Source organism: Bos taurus, chromosome 20 (genome assembly GCF_002263795.3).
Source record: "Bos taurus isolate L1 Dominette 01449 registration number 42190680 breed Hereford chromosome 20, ARS-UCD2.0, whole genome shotgun sequence".
Taxonomy (NCBI): Eukaryota; Metazoa; Chordata; class Mammalia; order Artiodactyla; family Bovidae; genus Bos; species Bos taurus.
In genome coordinates, this window is record NC_037347.1 from 14039117 (window position 1) to 14051226 (window position 12110).

Sequence of the window (12110 nt, forward strand, 5' to 3'; positions counted from 1 at the left end):
AGATGATTGTGGTTTTAGGCGATTGGTAGTGGGTAGGGCAGGAGGGGTGGGATAAATAAGTGGATTACAAAGGATTTTCAGGGCAGTGAAACTTCTTTATGATAACTATCGGTGGATATTTAACATTATGCATTTATTAAAACCCATAGAACTATACAAAAAATGAATCCTGATATAAACTATGGACTTTAGTTAATAATAATGTATCAATATTAATTCTTCAGTTTTAACAAGTATAACACCAAATATAAGATGTTAATGATAGTGGAAACTATGGGCAAAGAAAAGGAAGTATATGGAAACTGAGGAATTGGAGAAAGTTTTTTCTTACTAATTAAAAAAACATGAAGAAATGGTTTGTGGTGTTCTGGTTGATGTTATTACATCTGCATGAAACATCTAGGACTCTTCAGCTGTTTTGTAACCATTTGGAGAGCTGCTATGGAAGAATCTGGCATATTTAGTGTGGCAGTATCTCAAAAAAGTAACAAATCCTGATGTTATTGAACCAGGTAATTGACCATAGAGCTGTGGTACTAGGGAGCATGATTTACAAGTAAATACATTTTCCTTCTGAGGCAGATTTTTTTGTTGTTGTTTTTTGAAACTGAAGAATTCTACCAATGTAACCAAACCATCAAATGGAACTTTAACTTGCTGAAATTAATTTTATTAAACAGTCTGACAAAGACTTTAAAATGTATTTTTAGGTTGCTGGGAGAAATTAATTTTTTCCATTTAAAAAGGGCTAGACATTGTAATACAAAATAGGAACAAATGAAACAACATTTGGTTATAAATAGGAATTAATTGTATGTCCCATATATGATTAAATATAATGACTTAAATACAAATTCTACAAATAGGATAAACTCTTGATTGGATAGCGTTACAGATTGATTTAGTTAATTGAAAGATAATTTGAAGAATTCATCCAGAAAAATTAAAAAAATTATGAAGAGCGGTTAAAGAACAAATTGGGGCAATTCAACATAGAATTTCCTGTTGGAAAGAATAGCAGGAATGATAGTTAAGCAATATTTGAAAAGATAATAGCTGAAAACTTTTCTGCAGAACTGAAAGCCTCAGAAAAATGTACACTGAATGTACACTGTGCAGGATAAACCACACTGTGAAACAGTTTCATAAAGCTGTAAAATATCAAAGAGAAAGAATTTTCAAAGATACTAAAGAGAAAAGATAGTTTACAAAGACAAAAACAGCAATTATTCATTTGCAAAAATAGAAAGACTGAGGGGGTCTCTGTATGGTTTCTTTATAAGAACACTCATCCCGTTTATGAGTGTTTTATCCTCATGACCTAAGCATCTCCCCAAAGCCCCACCTCCTAATACAGTCACATCAGGCATTAGGATTTCCAGAAGTTGGGAGCAATCAACTGAATTGAATGTTGCTGGGAGTTCAAGTGAGAACTAAGAAATTGACCACAAAATTTGTCTACATGTATGTCCAAAAAAATAATTATTTAGACTGCACTGACTTCTCTTGTTTGAAGCCCAAAGTACTTATTAAATTATGTAACTTATTGCAGTCCATCTGTAACTTAATTGAGGGGAAGAACTTTGCCTTTTATTTTTATACTCTTTTGCTCTCTGCTCAGTGTGGAAGAGTAGGCAGTTGTTATCGGCATATCAGGGTCTTTGCTGTTGTTGTTCAGTTGCAAAGTCATGTTGGACTCTGCAACCCCATGAACTGCAGCACACCAGGCTTCCCTGTCCTTCACTATCTCCTAGAGTTTGGTCAGACTCATGTCCATTGAGTCAGTGATGCTATCCAACCATCTCATCCTCTGTCATCCCCTTCTCTTGCCCCCAGTCTTTCCCAGCATCAAGGCTTTTGCTGTTAGCTCAGTGATATTCTTTGACTTTTTCTTCTCCTTTCTGAATGATAGATATTTGTATAATACAGTTAAAAGTAATTGGTTATACACACACTTTTCTTAGCAAGTTAAAAAAAAAAAAAGTCCTGTAATTGATCTCATACTCTATGAGTTAAAGAAAGAAAGGTTAAAGTGAAATTATTTTTTGTCACTATCTGTAGTAAAAAGTTTTGGATATAAAGACTGAAATTAAGAAGTAAAACACAATACATGAATTTTAGTGAGCTTTGCTCACCCGTAATGTATCATTATATTGCTGATTGCAAATTTAAAATATTTTTGAAATTGCCAGGTAAATGCTAACAACAAATCACAGTAATCTTTTTTCCTTTTTTATAAATTTGCAAATTTTTTCAAGTATACAGAGATTAAAATTAATACATACCCATGTGCACTCAATACCCTGAATTGGTGTATGTTAACATTTTGTGATAATTCAAATTGTTTTGTTTTTCAAACAATTTTATAGATTTAGCTGATGCTCACTTTGTGCTCCTTAATTCCATCCTCTTTCTCTCCTAGGTAAGTATGATCCCTGAGATACTATGTTCTTCCTCTGCGTACTTTGGTAAGTTTGAGATATAAATTTAGTGTTAAAAATATTTATAATTAAAGCTTTATATACATATAGTCATATATCTACATCCTATCCCAATTTGAATCATAATGTATCCATAATTGCAGTATTTCAACTTAATGTTATGTAATTTATCCATGTTGATGTGTGTGGATTTAGTCCATCATTTAACTGCTATATAATACTACAATGTAGAAATAGATTACAACTTTTTTTCCCCTATGATAGCGATTTTGGTTATTTCCATTTATTCACTGCTACAAATAATGTTCCCTTACTTATTAATGTGGATGCTCATCTGCAAGAATTTCTTAAGGTTATGTATTTAAAACTGAAATGGCTGGGTCAAAAATGCACATCTTCTGGATTAGACATTGCCAAATTTGCTCTTTGTGGTGTTTGCACTTAATTTACACTTCCATCAACAATATATTAGATGTCACCTTACACCAATCAGAATGACCATCATGAAAAAGTCTACAAACAATAAATGCTAGAGTGTTGAGAAAAGGGAACCCTCCTACACTGTTGGTGAGAATGTAAATTAGTACAGCCACTATGGAGAACAGCCTGGAAGTTCCTTAAAACTCTAAAAATAGAGCTACCATATATCCTGCAGTCCCACTCCTGGGCATATATCTGAAGAAAATTATAATTCAGAAGGAATCACACACCCCATTGTTTATTGCAGCACTATTTGCAATATTTAAGACACAGAAGCAAGCTAAATGTTTATTGACAGATGAATGGATAAAGAAAATGTGTGTGTGTATATATATATAAATACATATATACAATGGAATACTACTCAACCATTAAAAAGAATGAGATAATGCCATTTGTAGTAACATGGATGGACTTGGAGATTATTATACTAAGTGAAGTTAGATGAAGGCAAATAGCATACGGTATCATTTATATGTGGAATCTGAAAAAAGAGATGCAAATGAACTTATTTATAAAACAAACAAACTCAGACATAGAGAATGAACTTATGTTTATCAAGGGGGAAGTGTAAAGGGGAGGGATAGATTGGGAGTTTGGGATTGACATATATACACTGCTACTTAAAACAGATAACCAACAAGGATGAACTGTGTAGCATTAGGAACTCTTCTCAATATTCTGTAATAACCTAAATGGGAATAGAACTTGAAAAAAGAATAGATACATGTACATGTATAACTGAATTACCTGGAATTAACATGACATTGTTACTCAATGGTACTCTAGTATAAAATAAAACGTTTTTAAAAATAATAAATAATTTTTAAAAAAGATTAAAAAAACCCCAAATATTACATGTCCAGTTTGCCCAGTCCTCCCAAACACTTGATGTTATCAAACTGTAACATTTTTGCCAATCTGATGAAAGAAACATTTTCATTTCTATGATTACTAGCAAGATTGAACATTTCATTACTCATTTATCTGTCCTCAGGTTTTTTTCTCCTGCTACTTTTCTGTTTATACCATTAAAAATTTTTTTGACCTTTCCCTTATAGATTGGTGAGAGTTCTTTCAATATTCTTGATATTTATTGTGCTTCAGTTATATTGTTATAATTTTTCTCTCACTTTCTGGTTTATGCTTTTTTTAATGTTTTTAAATTTTTCATTAATAAGTTTAAACTTACCAATCTTTTCCTTTATGCTTTGAGCTTTTGCACATTACCTAAGAAATCCTATAATAGTCTTTCAAAGATTAGAAGATATTTATTTTAACTAAGTCAAATTTAAATCCAGTCCTATTGAAAGAATAAAATGTTTTGTATAGAAAGTGTATGGAATCCGGTTTTAATGTCTGTGAGGTAAATTTAAAACTAATAATTTCAAACAAACATAAAATCAGAATTCTTCATTTTTTTCTGAAAATACAAGAAAACACTGTAACTATAAGACATGGCTTGATTTTTAACTAAAAAAATTAAAGTTAATTTATATGCTAATATATTAATAAACTACCTTACAATTTTTATTACCCTTAAAATTCCGTTGGTCCCTCTTCTCTGACTCTCAATCTCTTCTATCTTTGTTTTTCAGTCTCTGAAAAAATAAACACATGTGTGCAGGAAAATATATTTATATATATGTGTGTGTGTACAAGTTTCTTCCTCTCCCATATTTCTATTCATTTCATCTTTGATTTCCTGAAAGTGTCCATTCATTTACATTTAATTATATTTTAAAAACTTATAGCAAAGATATTTTTAGGTAGGGAAATTGCTATCAATTCCACTTTGCCCATAATCTTTATTTCTTTTTAAAAATTTTTAATTAAAAAATTTTTTTTAATTAATTATTTACTATTATTTTTTAAAGCCAAGGTGTCTCCCACTGAGAAATGAGTGTGTTGTATACACTCTTTTTATATTCCTTTCCACTATGGTTTATCACAGAATATTGAATATAGTTCCCTGTTCTATGTAGTATGACCTTGTTGTTTATCCATTCTACATATAATAGTTTGCATTTGCCAAATTCCAAACTCCCATTCCATCTCTCCCCTACCCCGATTCCTCCGTCATTTTAAAATGAAACAGTGAAAAGAGAAAGAAAGCTGGAGTGAAAACTTAGGGTCCAAGAGGAGAGGATTGTTCATTATAAGAATCTTAAAGAATTTCTGTTGCAACTTAAATTCATTCAGGGTTTGATTTAAATTTGTTACATATAATTCAACTAAAAAATAATGTCTGGGTACTGCACTAAAACATTTCCATGCTAATGGAAGTGGTATGTGTAGTATTAGGAGGGCAAAATATTAATATAGTGTTTACATTTCAAGATAAGGAATGCATGTGCGCTTAGTCGAGTCCAGCTCTTTGGGACTTATGGGCTGTAGCCTCCCAGGCTTCTCTGTCCATGGGATTCTCTAGGCAAGAATACTAGAGTCTGTAGCTATTCTATTCTCCAGAGGATCTTCCTGACCCAGGGATTGAACCTGGGTCTCCTTGCATTGCAGGCAAATTCTTTACCAGCCTAGCCACCAGGGAAGCCTGATAAGAAATGAGGAGGAACCAATAGATTAAAAGAGTTACATGGTTACATGGGTAGCTTCTTTTTGTGAAAATACATTAGGATAACACTTTCATCAAGATATATTTATGTACTTTTCTTTATGAATATTCTACTTCATTAAAAAGTTCTTTAAAAAGGAGACATAAGAGATCAACCTAATGCAATGTATAGATTTGATTCCAATAAGTTTTTTAAGCCTTTATTTGCAATTGAGGAAATCTAGTACTTAATGAAATGAAGGGATTGTTGTTTTAAGTCAATAGTGTAGTAGTGGCTATTTTTTTAGTCCTTATATTTTAGAAATACAGTAAATATTTAATGAATGAAATGAGATGTTATCTGAGTTTGGCTTTAAGGTAATCCAGTGGGATAGAACCAGTAATAGGAAAAGTGGACATGATGTCATACTTGTTAAAACTGGATAATGGATACATTGGGATTCATTGTACTATTTTTCTGCTTTTGAATGTGTTTGAATTTTCTGTCATGCAGTGAAAACGGACACACACACACAGAGTTAAACTGAGAATTCATCATTTCTTATGCTGATTATTTTTTACCCTTATTCTTGCTATTTTTCTTAAGTCTTTTGGAGGATAGGATGGGAATCTCTTGGAAATTTTTCATTACTCTGTTTAGACGCAGGATGGCACTCTTTGAATAAGTAATTAGCCAAAGTCCACTTCTCATTGAATAAGCTCCTTTACAGTACTGCTGTTTCCTAAGGCAGTTTGTCTTAGGTGAGAGTAAAAACTTTTCAGTCAGCTTATAGACATGATTACTACTCATACCTTAACTTTAAATTTTCTCTGCTGGCTGTGTCTACTACCAGGTTTTGATAAATTAAGGATACGTTTCAACTACTATTTCAGAGGTGGTTTGATGCAAAGCCAGCTCTGTGCCCACTCTTATTTTTAGTATTTACAGTTATTGCTAAGAGATTAGCCAACTTGTATTCAGTTCAGTAACTCAGTCGTGTCCAACTCTTTGTGACCCCGTGGACTGCCAACTTGTATATTTTAATGTAAATATCTATCTATATCTATATATCTCCATATGAATCATCTTTATTTAAAACTGTCAGTTCCAACCTCAGGTCATGTTTCTACATTTTAATGGAATTGAGCCAGATAAAACTGATTAAGGTCAAGATGCAAACTATTGACTGTGGACAGATGCTTTCCCCTTTCAGTCCTCAAAGAAGAATAGAAATAACTGTATTCTTGGATGTTCTCAGTCTGATTCATGCCTTCTTTAGCCAACTATTCATGTATTCACCAGAAGTATTACACCTACTACCTCCGGTGTAGGAAGAAAAAAAAAAAATCAAATGAGCAATAGTGTTAACAGAAGCTTGAAACTTAAGAGCTGGTATTCAGAAACGCCCTCCTCCCTATCCCCTTCCCTCCGGTCCAATTCCCCTTTCTGGTTCTGGCCATCGGAAATTGACTTGGCATTAACAGCGAACTGGAATTTCGAGGCGTCAATTCCCAGCCTCCCCCCTCACCCCCCCCCCGCCCGTCCCACCCCCCCCCGCCCCCCCGCACTCCCCACCCCTCGGAAACTCTTAAACCTCTCTCTACCCTCCTCTTAACGGTAGAGACAGATAAATGATACAGCAGATTACACCGCTGAAAGGCAACATTTGTCCTGAGCTATTTTCACATTTTTTCCTGTTTCCGATTTGTGTGCCAGACTTTGTTTGCTTTCTTAGGACATGGAAAACATATTTGGGCATTGCACTCACAGTTTAATGCCAGTGGCTTTTCCCCAGCAAATGAAAGTGAAAGTGCTACGTTGTAGCCTTGTTTTATCCTTAAAGTGGGGACTGGCAGCTGGTGTGTATGGAGTTGGTGGGGGAGGGGTTGGATTGGGAAACTTGAAGAACCAGTTTTCAGGTTTTGTTTGTTTATCTTGAGATAACAGGAGGGTATCTGCCCCCTCCCCCGACTCTGGGGTCTGATTTGGGATTTATTTTCGTTGGGGCAGTCATTGAAGTTTCATTCAATATACTGTCTTAAAATATATATATATACTTGTAGCTTTCCCCGGTTGCACTTTAAAACACCATCCAGTCTCACCCTCATCTGGAAATAATGCAAGCTTCTCTCTCTTCCCCCGCTCTCTCTCCTCCCCCACTTTTTTTTTTTTTTCTTTTAAAGCCCCACATAACCTGAAGTCAGTAATCAGATGGAAAATGTGCTGGTCTTAGTTTATTTTAGTCTACTTTCCCTTTTGTTGGCAATTTTGCTTGTTGAGGTATATTAAGGGGGAGAAAAAGCTCACACACAGGCATTTTGTGCACTTGTAGCTACGGAGTCTTGAAATCTGCCAAGATGTTTGATTGATGTTTACTATAGTTTCCTCAGAGACACTGTTTATGTGAAACTTTTAACATTGTTGTGTGGACTTTAAAAAAAATACACGAAGAAGGGTACCAGAGATCTTAACAGTGACATTAGTTCACCTAGCCATTCATCCTCCCTCCCCCTTGCCTTTTCCAAGAAACTACTAATCACAAACCAAGCTAGAATTTCTAAAAGAAGTTAGAGGAAGAGGAGGAAACGAGGCGGAGTGGGGAAGGGGATTGAGGTTAGAAGGGCCAGAATTTCTCATTCACAGGGTGGAAAAGTTGACATTGTCTAAACCCTTCTGAATGGCTGGTAGTTGGTTACCCCGATTGTACCTCTACCTCCCCTCCCCCTCCACGTGACGACCCAGGACACATGCGCACCCGACGCAGCCCGGCACATCTGCAGACTGACGTCAGTGTGCTCTGCCTCTGAGGAAAAGCTGCCAAAATTTTCTACTGCTGCAATTCAAGTTGGCTGGGGGCCGGTAGTGAGATCTAGGGCTACTTCAACAAAACTTTGCTGCCCTTCCTGCTCTTCTTGTCTTCTTTTCTCCTGATACCTTTTGATGCTCTTCACATGTTATTTGCATAGCAAAGGCACTAAGCTGTCCAGGAAGAGAGGGCACCACTTCCACCCCCAATAAGTCTTTTTTTTTTTCTTCCTTCCTTTCTTTTTTTTTTCTTTCCTTTTTTTTTTTTTTTTTTTGGAGGGAGGGGGTGCGGGAGAGAAAGGGGGTTTGCAAAGGCAGCATCTCAGGATGATAGCCTGGATGTATTGAAGGCATCTTTTTTTCTGCCAAATCGGAAAGTCCGTTCTCTAAAGCCCGGGTTAGCCAGACTATAGGGTTTTATTCTGGCTGCAGAATAACTAACTCACTGCTGTGGCTTTGCAAAGGGGGGCAGAAAAAAAAGAGGAGAGGGAGTACGTGAGTCGTCCAGTGCAATCTCTATTGTTTGAAACTTACTTTTTATCAGAATTTGAAGATGAAAACGGTAAGGAAGAGTTCACAATATTCAATGAAACCGTTTTTTTTTTTTTAAATTAAAACTTGTGCTTTGCTTGTCTTCCGAATAACGCGTAGAAAACTTTTTTTCTGTGTGTGTTTTTTTTTTTTTTCTTTTTCTTTTTTTTTTTTTTTTTTAATGGCAATGAGTGAGCTTGACTGAACTCATTTTACAGATAGAAATCTTTTAACTCCAGACTAGTCGGGGGTTGGAGAATTCTGGGTCTTGCAAATATTTTATGATGCAAAAAGAAATATATGTTTATTATACAAATAGACATGTTTTGTGAAGTATGACTTGATTATGATTTTTGTGGTCTTTAATCACCAAATAGTAATTGGGAAAGCAATAATGATGTGATTTTAATCTGATTTTCAGTTCTTAAAAAAAGACCTGCATTTTACAGTTTCAAGTCAGTGTCTTTAGTCAGACAAGTGCATATTTTATGCCTGGGCTCAGAGGGCAGAATTAATGTGCTAGCTATAGTCCCGATGCTCTAGATATGTTAAGCTCTTAATAGGCTAATCAAAGAGATGGAAACGTGTGTTTTTGATTTACTTTTGGCCACTTGGGACATGGTAGGCTCATAACCCTCTGGAGCCTTGAATATCGGGATATGTCCGTGTATATGGTATATGGGATCAAAGTTCAGAGACTGGAGAGGAGACTGTGCTTCAGGGGTTATTGGAAAGCTGCCTTCAGATAATGTTTACTATAATTCCTGTCTTTGGTAATTTCTTTCCTTGTTGTAGTGGAAGCAAAGAGAGGGAGAGAGTGAGAAAGCGCACTCAGAGGGAACAAGAGAGTGAGTTTCTTACTCTTGTTTTTATTTGAGCTGCCGGTGCAACGCGTTTGGGCCAAATGCCAACTGTCTGGGTCACACGCGTTTTATCCAAATAGATTTAGCGCTGCTGTCTGGAAATGGGCTGCTGAATGTTAACTTTAGGATCAACTCAACCAGGGCAGCTCAGACTGTTACCCTCTGTCTGGGTGAAGAGGGGTGGGGGTGGGGGGGTTCGGGGGGGGGGGGCGAGTGTGTGCAGAATGACGGAGGAAAGGGGAAACTGAACTATTGCTTGGAACTTTTAAAAACACACTGGAGTGTGATTTTCAACATACTCTTTTATGTTCAAATTTCTTGGACAATTTTTTTTTTCTTTCCTTTTTTAGGTTATGTTGATTAGACTGAAACTTAGATGTGTGAATGACAGCTCTCAAAATTCATGACAGGAAAATAAACTTAACATAAGACTGATGTAGTTGAAAGGAAATTGAGAAAATTAATTTTGGAGATAATTGTTTTCCTGTGTTTCACTGAAGTGGTAGCTGCAGTTCCAGTTTATATTAATTTAGTGTTTATATGTGATCATTGGTATTTTAGATTTTTGAAGAATAGCTATAGAGGCAAATAAGCTGATTTCAAGCAAATCAACTTCATTCAGTTTCTTACAAATGGCAGCAAATGAAATTGTGTTGTGGTATTAATATTTTTGTGATTTTCAAGGGCAAAACTCTCTAACCTCAAGACTTGAAATACTTTAATACTTTTCATGTCTGAGCCATTGCATGTAAGATTAATTCTTACTCTTGTCTATTCTTACTACTTCCTTTTCATTTCCTTAGCAACCATTAGTAGCTGCTGGTGCTTTGGGATGGTCCTCTATGCCAAATCTTATGCTGTGTGTGACTTTTCTGAGAGAATAAAGAGAGCTAACATATTAAGAGAGTTGATAGCACATTCTCTGGAACATTTCTGGGGCGAAGAGTAAAAGGTGGAAGAAGTGGATAGCTCTCTTGGTTCTACCAAAGGATTATCAACATTTTGAGCTAATGTCAAGAGAAAAAGGTGTTTCTGTTTTTCAGGAGAGAAGTTATAATACAGATAACGTATTTAACTTGCCATCTGGAAAAACAGTTGGGCACTACGTGTAATTTGGGGCTTGATTTTTATAAAATAATATTGTGTATTTTTGCTTTTGGCTCATTTGCTTTTCTTGTTAGGTAAGTTTTAAGTCTCCTTAACTACACCTTTCCTTGGAAAGCAGTCTCACAGAATTTATAAATGACCTGTAAACTTTTGTATTTCAAGCCTTAGCGTATAATGGTGGTGGTTTTATTGCTAAGTTGTGTCTGACTCTTGCGACCCCATGGACTGCAGCCCGCCAGGCTCCTCTGTCCATGGGATTTCCCAGGCAAGAATACTGTAGTGAGTTGACATTTCCTTTGCCAGGGATCATCCCAACCCAGGGATCGAATCCGTGTCTCCTGCATTGCAGGTGCATTCTTTACTAATTGAGTCACCAGGGTAGCTAAATATTTGTTGAATGAATAATTGGAAAATGAAATGAGAAGTTAATTTTCACATATAAAAATTTAAGTACCTGAAGGAAGTGTAGTATTATTGCTTCCTCAGTGAAGACAAAATCAGCTTTAAAAAAATAATCAGAATTAAGATGAATGAAAGAAGTCATGAAGGATGTTATACGTGTTCTTTAGCTCCATAATGATAGTTCTCGAGAGAAATTATTACCTTGGCTACTCCTAGATCATTTGAATCGGAAGTACAGATGATAGAGGAAGAAAACAAGTAAGTACCCTTCAACCAGGGTGGACTACTGAGGAAATCAGTAAAGTTTAAGTGTTTTAAAATTATTTCTACTTAGTGTCACTTTGATCAATGGAAGCAGGTAAATGATCCCTTAACTCTACTGATTGGTGCATTTTTCTTAGGGGAAAAAGTCTATGTAAAATCAATGTAAAATGGAAGTTTTGATTCTGTTTTCAAATTTAAAGTAGTTTAAGTCCAGTTATCATGACCTAAATTCTTTACTGTTCATTCTAGTAGATAACATGACCTAGTTGATTCCATCATCATATCCAACTGTTCCACATTCTTAATGGATGGAGGAACATGAAACTCCTTGAAGGCAGGCCTTTGAAAAATGAGGAGTCAGATATTGAGGAGAAGGGGACTAACATTTATTTAACTATTAAAGTGAAGCATGTTGGCACTTTACATCATGTATAATCTAATCTCTCAGCAAGTCTTTGTAAGGTAGATATCATAATCATGTTTTTATAGATGAGGAAACATCTATTATAGTTAAGTAACTCGCAGTCAAAACAGGATTCAAAACCTTTTGTATATTCCACAGCATAATGCTTCTGCTTTCCAATGTAAGGACATTATGCTTTTTGGATAATTATGTACTATTTTAATATTAATCTGAATTCTGGAAACTATATCTGGAAAAATTA

The 12110-nt window shown here is 35.3% G+C and overlaps 1 protein-coding gene across 1 annotated transcript in view; it reads left to right on the forward strand.

The window, feature by feature from the left end:
* Positions 1-12110, forward strand: part of CENPK (centromere protein K) — a 55863-nt gene that overhangs the window by 39859 nt on the left and 3894 nt on the right. Inside the window, exon 10 of the mRNA XM_059878681.1 lies at positions 2423-2468. Coding sequence (XP_059734664.1) covers positions 2423-2468 — 46 coding nt within the window. The remainder of the gene's footprint in view (positions 1-2422; positions 2469-12110) is intronic.